At 41.2% G+C, this 13,817-nt stretch overlaps 1 protein-coding gene across 5 annotated transcripts in view; it reads left to right on the forward strand.

Moving 5' to 3' along the window:
• Nucleotides 1-13,817, forward strand: part of CRHR1 (corticotropin releasing hormone receptor 1) — a 183,698-nt gene that overhangs the window by 162,166 nt on the left and 7,715 nt on the right. For all 5 annotated transcript variants that reach the window (XM_089674641.1, XM_089674638.1, XM_089674642.1 and 2 more), the window contains 3 exons: nucleotides 1,662-1,768; nucleotides 10,314-10,434; nucleotides 12,992-13,145. In XM_089674641.1, the coding sequence (XP_089530767.1) occupies nucleotides 1,662-1,768; nucleotides 10,314-10,434; nucleotides 12,992-13,145 (382 nt within the window). The remainder of the gene's footprint in view (nucleotides 1-1,661; nucleotides 1,769-10,313; nucleotides 10,435-12,991; nucleotides 13,146-13,817) is intronic.

A 13,817-nucleotide genomic window follows, 5' to 3' on the forward strand; every position in this document is an offset into this window, starting at 1 on the left:
GTCAGTCCGCCCCTGGGTGGAAGGAAGATAAATCTGTAGCAGAAATCACATATAAGGGCAGCATGGTGACTAAATGGTTAGCACTTCTACCTGGCAGCACTAGGGCTGTTGGTTCAAATCCCAGTCACAGCACCACCTGCCTGGAGTTTGCATGTTCTCCCTGTGCCTGCATGGGTTTCCTCCCACACTCCAAAGACATGCTGGTAGGTGAATTGGCTCCTGTCTAAATTGGCCCTAGTATGTGTATGTATGAATGTGAGTTAGGGACCTTAGATTGTACGCCCCTTGAGGGTTGGGGACTGATGAGGATGTACAATATAAATGTAAGGCACTGCATAAATTGACAGCGCTATACAAGTACCTGAAATAAATACATGTCACTTCAGTAAGTTTCTTTTGAAAGGCCAATGACAAGAGTAATAGATAGTACATGCTTTAATTGTTAAAAGTGGATATTTCAGAAATTTTGCATGAATGGATTCCTAACATGTCATGATATACAGCAACAGTATCACTTTTCCAAAAAAATTTTCCACCTTTAGCATTTAAAGCAGTTCAGTGAAATGATGAGATGATGCTATCAGTCTGCTGCAGACAGGCACCAGAACATACAAGAATGTGTCATCTCTGAGCCAGCTTCTAGCTCCATGAAGTAGATGCTGAACCAGGATGATGCCTGAACAAAGATGGCTCCATCCATCTAGGGCTAAAAGCAGATGAAGCCATTGTCAGGGGGAGTACTGTGATCTCTGTGTGAGGTTATATACCCCTGGAAGTGGTACACTTACACATTACTTAGCATACGCTTAAAGTAGAACTATAGTCAAAACTTTTTTTTTGTCATTTTGGATAGAGTAAGGGAGGGTCATAAGCCCTGCTCAGTAGCTCTGAGGAAGAAGGGAACCCCCTTCGAAACGCGTCAGTTTCATCCTGAGAGTCTCCCCTCTTGATGGGACCCGTACGTGTCTGCTATCCCAGTGCTTTGATGTTGGATTTTATATGCCTTAGTTATTGCTACTTTTGTAAGTATACATCTCAATTCAATAAATTCACCCTTTGCTTACTGAGGTAATGCAAAAGGTTGGTGCGCTTCTGTTTTTGTTGTTCATTACAGTTTTTGTTGGGCTTCGCCAGCCTTGTGTTTGAGCTGCACAACCTTTGATCAGCTATATATTTCATATATTGTTCCACCCTCTGATTTCTGATCTGGGTCTCTGAGCGCAGGAGGTGTTGTATCAGATTATTTTTTGCCATCTGTGTCCCATTGGGGAGAATTTGCTTCACTTCCTGTCCCATAGCCAAAATAGGAAGTGATGGAAAATCCCTGCAAATTAAGGGAATCCCTTGGACCACACAAGTCACCAGAATTGGTGTCCCCATTGGAAGATTTCCCCTCTATTACTTTTCTGGGGACAACCCAAAATGTGAGGTTTCTTTCACTTTCAATGATAATGGTAAACAGGACAAAGAGAGGGTGAATCTCCCTAACAGGGGCACAGACAGCAATAAAAACATGACAGGTGTTCTAATCCATCTCCACTCTATCCAAAACTGAAAAAATTAAAGTTTTGCCTTTAGTTGTAACTTAATATAAAACATATATTTGATGCTAGATCCATGTTTGATAACATGTTTAACTGGCAATCTTTTTTTCTTGGCAGAAAAAAAGCAAGGTGCACTACCACATCGCCATCGTTATTAACTTCTTGGGACACTCCATCTCCCTGTGTGCACTCTTAGTGGCTTTTACTCTCTTCCTGAGATTGAGGTAAGGCTGCAGACTTGCAGAAGTGCAAAAGATGCAAAATATTGACTTTAACTTTCTATTTTTGATACACCAATGTTAATTTGAACCCCTTCACGCCTAAGGGTAAAACAAATCTTAACGCCTAAGCACAATTTTGCAACTTTGACATGTGTTAGCAAAACCGTCCATATCATTACAACTACTTTGTGCATCCAGGTGGATTATACCGCGTTTTTTTAGGACAAATTGGGCTTTCATTTGGTGGTAAATAGTAGCAGATATCTTCTGAATTTTTTTTTATTATCAAAGTAAAACTGGCCCAAAATAGTAAAAGAAATATATATATTATTTTTACATTTAGCTGTGTATTTCTTGCTACTTCCATAACCTACCACCAAAGAACAACCCAAAATAATTTCTCGTGCTCCTGTTGATTGCAACAATACCACATATGTGTATGTTAGTTGTTGTTTGTACCCGTAGTATAGCCCAGAAACAATAGTGTTTTTTTTTAAACTTTGATCTAGGTATTTTTTTAAATCTCATTTTTTATTGTTTTACTCGCGCTTGTTTTTTTTTCTCTCTGAAAGAACAGAGAGAGATACAATGTATCTCTCTCCTCCATTGAGAGAGAGAAAACGCAAGGGCAGACTTCACAGTGACTGATCACTGTGATAGCCAATCAGAGGCTATCACAGTGATCAGGTGACCCAGAATTGGGTGTTCCAGGTCCTGATCTTTAGAACAGGACCCAGGGCTTTCAGTGAGATCCCGGTCTCTCTGCTGGGAGCGCGCCATGCGGTGCGCTCCCAGCACAAAGAAAGGTACGCAAATTAGCAGCCCCACAGAAAAAAGTCCAGTCCAGAGGGGCCGTATATTTGCGTATGGTCGGCGTGAAGGGGTTAATCCTTTTTGTTAAATTTTTGAATATGGATACCAAGGGGGCTTTCATGACAAGGAGGGAGTTATATACCCCTATAAACTATGTAGACATGGGTTGCTTTTACATACATATTGATCTATAAAATTTTAACTTTTGTTTAGCACTACCCCATTAGGAGTCCTTGGGTTTTGGGTCACCCTACAGCTTTGCACAGCCAGACAACACACATTTTCTTCCACACATTGCATTCAAAGCCAGTAAACAGTCCTTGAGCTTGGTGTTGTGATTTTATTAAGGGGTTTGGAGTTGAGGGGTGAATGGGATGCCCAAGCAAACTGCAAACTTGAAGACGAACTCCTTAGCAATGTACAAGGATGTGGACACAATAGTCTCTCCTTTGACAGCATTCTAGCTCTCTGGTGTACCTCTTTAGACCCCAGATGAATCCATTCCTCTCCTTGGGAGCACCACAGAGTTGTGACCACGTCTCTATGCATACTAAGTCCATGGCACTAAGCTTCCATCATCTAGGACAGTCTTTCTCAACCTTTTCAACACAGAGAAATCCTTGAAATGACATTTTGGTCTCAGGGAACCCCTGCTAAAAAATGACTGTATCTACAGCTCATGATACATTGGTGTGATGGTCAGTGGGAAGAATGTTCCTTACACTTGTGGTCATTGAGAAGAATTACCCCCTTATAGGTAGCTAAAAATATCAATGGTGTCAGCGGGAACCTATCTGAGAGGCAGATAATGCTCGTTGCTCAAGGAACCCCTAGCAACCTCTGAAGGAACCTGGTTTAAATACCCTGATCTAGGACAACAGGGTGCCCTCTCTAGTATACCACTCTCTCCCTCTCTCTCATTGTCCCTTCTATGGCTCTGTCCAGGCAGGCATGCTTCTGGTTGGCACAATGATTCCAAGGCTTCTACCACTACTTACATAAGAGTCCTCTGTCCAGGCCTTCCCTGGTCTGTACCACCTTGCTCTGGACTACATCAATGCAAAGGGCCATTTAGATTAATAATGCAGGAGATTGGCATCCCTGGGGTGTCTGGCTCCCATGCCTTGTCTCCCTAGGCCCCATCCACACTGGCATTTATGTGGCACTACCCCCACACATTACAGTACTAAAGGAGGGATTGCTCTAAAAGGGGAGCCAGGGGCGGACTGACCATTTGGAAACTTGGGTACTGCCCAAGGGCTCGGGGTCAGTAGGGGGCCCCATGAGATGCCCCTGATACCTTTTTCATAGGCTTTTTTGAGTTTGGGCAAGGACGCAGGGGCCCCATGATCTCCTATTGCCTCGGGGCCCCATGAGTTGTCAGTCCACCCCTGAGGGGAGCTTACACCTAATTACAACATTCCCTTGACTGTATGGCACTGGGAACAGAGCCATCTAGTGGCAGACAGGTTAACTGCACCTGCTAACACGTGTATATTACCTACCAAAATTGGGGAGTTTTTGGTCACTTTCTATAAGCAGCCATACATGAGAAAATAGATTTAAGCTCAAAGTTGAATGGTACAATATATGGTATACCAGGGGCGGACTGACAATTTGGAAACTCGGGCACTGCCCGAGGGCCCGGTGTCAGTAGGGGGCCCCATGAGATGCCCCTGGTACCTTTGTCATAGGCTTTTTTGAGTTTGGGCAAGGACACAGGGGCCTCATGATCCCCTATTGCCCGGGGGCCCCATGAGTTGTCAGTCCACCCCTGTGGTATACAATTGTGACCTGTATCTTACACAGGTCTAAAGGTCCCTCTTCCTGTACTCATGTAACAGTAGGGGTGCCTAAGCAGCCAAGCACCTGCATTTTCACGTGAGAGGAATGGAAGTGAGTCACATGATCCCCATTAGTGCTGAATTATCTTGAATATAATAGTGTCTGGGCAATTTTCAATTCATGCCTCCTGCCAGTTTAATAGAATCATCTATAAGGCTAGTTATACAACGACAATTTTGTATTGATCTGACATGCATTTATAAGGCATTTCTGAAGTATCTGGAACACAGTGTTTGAATTGCTTCTTATGTAATAACATACTCGTTCATCTAAAACTGCATTTGCCTTGCATTGCGTTGGTTTGCTTTTTTCTGTAAGTCAACGTGAATGCATCTCCAGTGTGCCTTAAACTAATCACAGACTGACCTCAAATGCAAGCCATTATTCCCTGAAAGTACTTCAAAGCGTGCTGTCTTTGGCTCCTTTGGCTTGCGAATCTGTCACATTAATGTACACACAGCCTGAAAAATACATCAACAAAGAATATGATTTAGTAAGAAATGTACTTTATAAGAACATAACTTTATCATACTGAATTGTACATTGTCTGTATTTAGTTTGTAAGATCTTTACTTTTGCTTTTCCATAGAGATAAAGCAGTACAAGCATTCCCAACATAAGAATGCAAGGATACCCACCATACAATATCAAAAAAGGCTTGCAATGCAAATGAAGAGGTGTGCATCATTAGTAGACTGTAGACTGACAAAATAATGTGGAGAGCACATCTAAAATTGTAGGGTCAGTCATGGAGAATGTAAAGGGAAGGGAAAAATGGAACCAGGGGAAGGGAGCCAGTGAAAGGGTGGGGAAAAGAAAAGATAGAGAGAAATACACATCTGAGGGGAGTAGAGAGAGCAAAATAGCCGTACCAACTCCCAAGAAAAACCAGCAACAAAATCAACAACCAATGTATATCCTAGCCATTCCCTGGTCAACTGGTCACGCAATAAAAAGCAGGAGGCTCAACACTTGTCTGAGTAAACGCATACTATCACTATATTAATTGTTTATACATGTCAGAGAAGATGAAATCTAACCACGAAATTCATGTATTATAGAACATAGAGTAGTTATCCTTACACTGATGCCGCCACTCCTCAGCTTCCATTGTATCCTGTACCTTCAGCAGCCATTCCCTAACTGTAGGGACCGCCTGAGACTTCCAATAGACTGGAAAGAGGCACTTGCCAGCATTAACTAAGTGAGGCAGCAGCGAATGTTTATATGGACAAATGTGTGTCATGTAATAGCATAGGAAGTGGGTCATCCGCTATCTAGTGTTGGGTCACTTTGATAACTAGGTTACGAACTTTCAACAAGAAAGATCAGAAAACGGGGCATTCCCACCAAAGAAGTAGGAAGGTACCCCTCTGTCCACAGCCTCTCCAACAGTGGACAGATATCTTTGGGTATATGCAAAACAGTCTGTCTGTAACCCTGTACAATCTCGATAAAAATTTATAACAGGACTTCTGAATCTTAGAATTATTGGAGGAGGTATGGGGTAGCATGGTAATTTTGTCTATACTGCTCCCAGGTAAGCTCCAACCTAGTGGTAGTCTTATCCAGCAAGAGCGTATATCTTCTAGAAAGTAAGTGTGTAGAGTCATTCCTATCAAGACACATCGCTTCAAATCTGAAGAGGGAATCCAAAGGTTGCAGTCCACCCCTTAGGATCTTGCAAAACGTTTTTAAGCTGTGTATATTTCCAGCCATCCCATGGCATTGTTCCCCACTACTGGTGGAGATCTACTAGGGGTTTCAACTCCATACCCTTCATAAATTGAAGACAGCGAACCTCATGAAGCCCATCCCAGTGTGTGAAAAAGTCTTCTCCTGGGGGAGCCAAGAGTAACCTCCCAGTGGTGAAAGTGGTGAGGATAGCTGAGATAAAATGTGTTTCTCGTTCAACCAATCCCAGGTCGCCAAGGTTGCTAGAGAGAGCAGGGAAACCAAGTCCGAAAGCCCTCGGTGTGAGAAAGCCAGGGAGCAGGGGCCAAGTTACGACCCACCAGGATTTGTTCATTATTTGTATTTCAAACATAATAGGAGAATTGAAACATTTAAAACACCAAGATATGTACATATTGATAACCCCTGGAGGGGCCGCTTGAAATAAATTGGTCTCCACAAGTCCAGCTTCTGTCAGGCTGTCAGCTATAGCACATGCTTAGGCCTAGCAACTGGAGCTCCTCTGTATCACACACGATGCCTCCCAGGAGAGAAGACCAGAAGAGAGAGTTCAGTTCAGATCCTCCAAAAATGTATCTTCTCCCCAGCCACTATTTATACTCCAGTGACTGATCCTCCTACACTATTTCTTGAGCATTCTTCCAGAGCCAGGCAGAAGCAATCAGCCACTAGGTTTAGAGATAAACCTGGTCAGACTTAAAAAAAAAGAATTGCAGCTACAGTAGAGTTTTATACTAAATTTAGCCAGCCCAGGGTAGGGGTGTTACATAGAAGATATATATCCACAGATTATTCAGAATCTGCTGTGAGTTTTTCATTTGAAATATTGTACAGAGCAGCTGTTTCAGGTGTAGGCTTGAGAAAAGGCAGAGACATTGAAACTGGTTTCCCTTTGTTTACAGATTTACCACTTAGTTTTGGTTCGAGTGGGAAAGAGACAAACCCTTTGAAAAGTCCCCCCATTAGAAAGATTCACCCCTCTATTTCCTGATGATTCTTGTCACTAAAACAGAAACAGAGGGGACATGCATATTTTAAAATAACGTCAGCGACACTGAATTAAAATTCAATTCAGTGGTAATCTTAGTGTTGTGGACAGGTAGGCACAAAGTTCCTTCCTGGGACCTTATCCCCTGATGCATTTCACCCAAAAACTGGGTTTAAACATTTCTACAATTAAGCTAAGTTTTTGAATCAAGTGAAACTTTGTGTCTGCTTGTCCAAAACAATAAAGTTACACCTGCATTGATTTTAATGCCATGCCCCCAGGCTGTCCGTAGGATCGACTGGTCCTTGGGGTATAAATCATTAATCCAAGTTGTTCCCAGAGCAAGATATGAGTATAAGTCATCTAATTTTCCAGTGACCACTGTCCAAGGTGAGAATTACTCTCACATTGGGAAGAGTTCCCTTTATTTCCTAGAAATTGTAAGGAAATATTTGCCAGGAATGGAACCAATAAAAAATAACCTGATAATGATTTTAACCCTTCTCTATTAAAACAAAAAAAAAAATGTTTTCACTATACATGCACTTTAGGGCCAGAAGACCGAGAACATATCTGATCTGTAAAACCTTTTACTGTGAGTTTGTTTCAGATTTGATTTGCGCAAAAAAGTCTAAGTAGCTCTTATTGCTCCAACAGACTTGAAAAACTAAAAGGAAATCTGTGTTAGTTGGAGCCAGAATGCCCCTGATGTTTACACAAGTGCTGTGCTGTTGTTAAGCATCTTTAAATAGCTGGCTTCACTGTTGACAAGGCATTTGTACACTTTACTATCTTTAAAATGCAGTATTGTGTACACCATTAAGAATCTTTCCAGTATGTAAGGGTGCTATCATCCTGTTATTGAACCACTAGGGAGACAATTATGATACCACCAGAATTTCCTGAAAGGAGTGTAATTGCTGCAATTAAATAGGGTTGTGTTGACAATAATTATATTGGTCATGTGGCAAGTAGGGAGGAAGGGTTAGTACCAAACCTCAAAATTTACAAATTGTGATTTTCTTTTCCTACTTTGTTTCTCTCATCTACCCACGTCTTCTTTTGTGGCTAAGCTCAACACAAGGGAGGGGTTGCAAAGGATAATGAACACAGTTGACATTAAGCCATTGTAAAACATATATTATGGTGTAACCAACACTCCCAACCTCAATCCGTGTAAAGTCTTGAGCTTGAGGGTAAGGGCCATGTAACTGACTAGAGCAATTAGTGTATTCCTGCTGTACACTGTATGTTCAATATAATGCTATATTACCTATCTCTATCTGTATAGCCATTTCATTTTATCAATATGTTTTATTGAACCGATAAAAGCTATTAACAACAAAAAAAGATGATGAGAAGATTCAGAGGAGTCGCTGTAGTTCAAAAAACATACAACCATCTCTAAAACTGGAATTGTAATCCTACTTTGCATTTTGTACACATTGTTTGCATTCAGCCCCAAAACATTCAGTAATATGGGTGACATGGGTTGGCCATCTTTTATCACCCTATTCACTGATGATGTAATAACTACTGGCCTTTATACACTTGCAGCATGGCTGCCAGTAATGCAATGGTTGTTTCACTGCCAAGCCGGCAAAGAACATGGGAAGGGTGAATGGACATTCATATACAGAATTCATTCCAAACTCAAATAAACAGCTTAGAATTCAGTAGGATAACTCCGGTGGGACCACAACAGTTCTGCTGACGGTTGTACTTTTCTAAATGTATAGATATCACTTAAAGGGTAACTCCACTTTTATGGGAAAAAAATTTCAAATAAAAAAATATAGCATATCCATTTTTTTTTAATGCAAAAAAACACAATACATAACCCTAATTATTGGTAAAATGTAAAAAACGATATTACGCCGAGTAAATGGATACCAAACATGTCATGTTTTAAAATTGCGCATGCCCGTGCAATGGCGACAAACAATGTAAATTTTACTATCCATAGGCAATGCTTTAAAAGCCTTTACAGGTTACCACTTTAGATTTACAGAGGAAGTTACTGCCCATGATCTGCCGATGATACCTCACATGTCTGGGACAACTGCTGTTTGCAAGCGCACTGTACACAAGCATTTGCCTTTGCGCACGAGCAGGAGGGATGGGGGCACTTTAAATTTTTTTAATTATATATTTATATTTTTACACTGTTGCTTTAAAGAAAAAATTGAGCACTTTTATTGCTTGTCACAAGGAATGTAAACATTCCTTGCAACAGCAATAGGCATGTGACAGGTAATCTTTATGGAGAGATCTTGGGTCTATAAGACCCCAGATCCCTCCTCTGCCCTTAAAAGCATTTGTTCACATCAAGATCCGTGTGATCAAATGGTTTTCTTTTTTAAAAATGGTGCCGTTTATGGCTACATAAACTGGAAGTGATGTAGGGTCATCGCTTCTGGGTTACTATATTATAGAATTGAAAAAAGCCGATCTGGTCTTTGTTCGGCTCTATGATCAGCTGGAGGAAGCTCCGGCTGGTCGATCGGGACTCCTGGTGGGATACGAGATCCTGGTAAAGCTGTGAAAGGTGTGTGTGTGTAGGGGAGGCATCCCCTCTCACTGCTTGTAATAGCTATCTAGCTGCTAGTTATCCGCTCAGATTGCTATTACAAAAGGGCCAACCGTCGACTCTAAAAAATGGTACTGGGATGATGCCTGCAGCTGCAGGCATCAATCTGGTAAAACTTCTCAAACGTCAGCGATGTACAGGTACATCTGAAGTGGACATACAATTGCTAATCTGGTAAAACTTCTCAAACGTCAGCGATGTACGGGTACATCTGAAGTGGACATACAATTGCTGCACAAGTCATATTGTAATTACATGTTATAAAAAATGACCTTTATTGTTCAATCTGCAGTGATATAATTTTTTGCAAAATTCAATGCAATATGGCAACATGGAGGTTCCAGTTGGGTCTTGAGCGCAGCCAGTTGTGCACTATTATTTAAGACAGTCTTGTAAGTTAATAAATGCAAAATTTGTCATTAGGACAAAAAAAATTTGTGTTGCTACATTAAGAGGCCTGCCAGGGCAGGAATGGGGGAAAATAGGGCAGCACTAAGAAGACAACCTTAGATGTTGAGTGCATGCAAAAGTGCAATGCAATAATCCTGCCAATCTTTAAAACTGTCCCCTTTACCGTTCTTGCATGTAAGCTCATACCTTCGTTATCTCTCCTGCAGGAGCATTCGATGTTTGCGCAACATAATTCACTGGAATCTCATAACGGCCTTTATTCTGCGGAACATCACTTGGTTTGTGATGCAACTTACTCTGAGCCATGAGGCCCACGACAGCAATGTGGTAGGCACCCCTGACCTCAATGGCAGTTAACCCCTTTGTAAATTTCACATCTGTACATAGGCATCTTTTTTTTCTCACTGTCTGTTTCTCTGAGTAAGTCACAGTGCTCAGTTTTCAGAATGTGTTCTTGTTTATGACAACGCATTAGTCTCTGGTTACCTGGCTTCTGCCTGCCTGACTTTTTTTTTCATTATTTTCACTGGTGGAGAGCTGTGCCATTGTAATACTACTGCACATCATTTCAGCATTCTCTGCATCTGAGTCAGCAGTTTGCTGCTTGTATATCAATTCCTTGCAAAGGTGGCAGAGTCTCTGTCCCAGCACTCCAGTACAGCCTACCTGCAGAGATGCACAGACTGCCAGCAGCTGCATAGAGGTGGTGAAATTGCTTGACTGAGGGACATGCAGAATATCGAGGCTAATACTGTACTTACCACCTAACCAATAAAACAACCACCCCCTCAACCTTCTCCCACCTGAATAACCACGCAACTCTCCTTTTGGTGTAAAACCAGCCATAGCAGCCCATTTATTTAACATAAGTCTTACATAACTCTTCATACAGTACAACCAAATAATAACTGACAGTCATGATCCCAACTGGGTCCAAGGTCTTCAAAGGCACTGTTACTCACATCAATAACTCGGCTGTATCTGACACCCAATGAAAAGGCCCCCAGCCACTACTACACCGCCTCGAGGACAACACTACAGTTACGTAGTCCCAGATACAGCCAATGAACTCCCACCTTACCAACGTAACTTTATAATTGGGAAGGAACACCCATACCTATGATGGATCCAACTCATAATCCACCAAATTGTCACTCCAGCACTGCCTTCAAAGACCCAGCGACCCCTGCCAGCTGCTATGACAAAACAAAAACACCAGACAAACACCTCAGGACACAAAATGCTGATCAAGAAAAGAAAAGAAAATCAATGAACTCACACAAAACAAACAACACAACAAACACAAAGGACAAAACCAATAACCAAAAACAAGCCAAAAATACCAACGAAACAGGTCCACACCCGTGCTGGCACAAGCTCCGACTGACATCCGACAAGTCCCAACCCCTCTCCTCATCCTGGCAAGACCACCCTCAAGCTCAAATACTCCAATCAGGTGAGTAACCACCCCTACTTCCTGAATACTCCCACCCAAATCTAATCTCCGCCTCGTCTGCAAGCCCCAGTCATGCTGGCCCTCCCCTTTGCTTCGCTCAGTCCAGGCCCTGACTTATCACTTTGCAGGCAGCAGCAGGAGAAGTTGAGGGAACCCAGATCTGCCAATTATATGAAGGGGAAGCAGTGGTGGTGGTCCTTGGCTACAGCTTTCTCTCCTGCAAAAACAGTAGCGATATCACCAATTCTCATTTCAGATCTGCCAGTAAGTAGTTCCCAGTGAGCAGATATACAGATATGAGGTTGTAGCCTTGGGATGTAAACTGCTATTTTTTAGGTGAAACTCAGGCAAGGGGTAAATCTTTCAGGTTACTGTTGAGGCATAAGTAACATTGTGAGATACCTAAATATAAGCAAATTTTTCTTTTTGAGTTTAGGGTGTTCAAACATTTGATTCCATATTTTGATGAATTTGCAGAACAATTAAAATGGTGGTCTTGATTGACCACAAGGAGAGAGAATTGGAAATGTCCCAGTTGAATCTAGTGAAGAAAAAACTGGATTATTTTTAATAAAATTGTAATAGTATTTTTTTACTTCCTGTACCTAAGCTGTCAATTTATTGCTCGGTCTCTACTTTACAACCTGTTGAAATGAACTGAAATCCTCATCATATATGACTTGTTTTAGGAATTGACCACAAGGAAAGAAAATTGGAAATTTCCCAGTTGAAACAAGTGAAAAAAAACTGGATTACTTTTAATACAATTGCAGGTTTTTTTTCCTTCTTGTACCTAAGCTGTCAATTTATTGCTCGGTTTCTACTTTACAACCTGTTGAAATGAACTGAAATCCTCATATATGACTTGTTTTAGAAATTGACCATAAGGAGAGAGAATTGGAAATTTCCCAGTTGAAACAATTGAAAAAAAAATGGATTACTTTTAACAAAATTGCAGTAGGTTTTTTTTCCTTCTTGTACCTAAGCTGTCAATTTATTAATCAGGTTCTACTTTACAACCTGTTGAAATGAACTGAAATCCTTAACGTATATGATTTTTTTAGGAATTGAGCGATGTGGGAAATAACTGGATGAGAATATTTCTCTTTACATACCATTACTCTGAGGCAGATGCTCTTGTTGCTGGTGGGGACTGTCATGCCCATGAAAGTATTGGAAGTTTGAGGATCTCACTCTTACTCACTAAAGCTCCACGAACACCTCTGACTTGAAACCAATCTCCATTTTCAAATTAATTAACTTTTTCCTGTAGATTTATGATAGGAAGGGCATTTTTGCACAACTTGAACTTGTTTCCAGAGGCAGTATAGCTAGAATAAAATTTACTTTGCTGCAAGGTGTTCTAATGATGATCTGAAATCTCCCCTCAGCTTTTTATCAGATTGTGTTTTCCTCCTCTCTTTGCAGGTCTGGTGTCGCCTGGTCACTATAGCTCACAATTATTTTTATGTTACCAATTTCTTCTGGATGTTTGGTGAAGGATGTTATCTGCACACAGCCATCGTTTTGACGTACTCCACTGACAAGCTACGCAAATGGATGTTCATATGTATTGGCTGGTGTAAGTGAAGGCTTTTCCTTGAAACAAGCAAAATATATTGTCATCACAAGTAGCCATTGTGACTTATATCTATTTTTGTCGTTATTGCTAGCCTTTAGAATTTATTTTTTTTTCCTATGTGTGAAGGGCTTTGATATTTTTCTTTTACAAGAAGGTTTATTGGTTGTATTCATAGTACAAAGGGGTAACAAACAATATGAATGAAAGCCAAAAGAGTAAAAAAGGCTGTCATGTAAGTAATACAGATTCTAGATAAAGAGATTATTGGTTGCATCAATAAGGTACACAAAAATGAAAGTACATCAGGGCAGCCAGGAGTTGTATAATAATAGGAGCGAAGAGAATCACTTATATAAAGGCAGCAGTAGAGCTGAGGACTCAGTATAAAGCCCATCGGTCAATGTGGAAAATAACAAAGAGTGTCTGAGCAGTAATAATTGTATGAACTGAAAGCTGCAGTGCACAAAGGAATATTCACAAGAGAGATGGTAAAGTTGGAGAGGAGAGGAAAAAAGTGAAAAGGGGGGAAAAGAAGAAACAGGAAGGGATTGGAAGAAAAGAGAGGGAAAGAGGGGGAAGAAAAAGGAGGGTCCCAGGGGCTCATAATGCTAATTACATCAAACGGTAAGCAGAAGATTATCAAATCTGGCCAGGATGGCAGATGATATCCAG

The sequence above is a fragment of the Staurois parvus genome, unplaced genomic scaffold (assembly GCF_062004578.1).
Source record: "Staurois parvus isolate SC_StPar_1 unplaced genomic scaffold, SC_StPar_1.0 ptg000151l, whole genome shotgun sequence".
NCBI lineage: Eukaryota > Metazoa > Chordata > Amphibia > Anura > Ranidae > Staurois > Staurois parvus.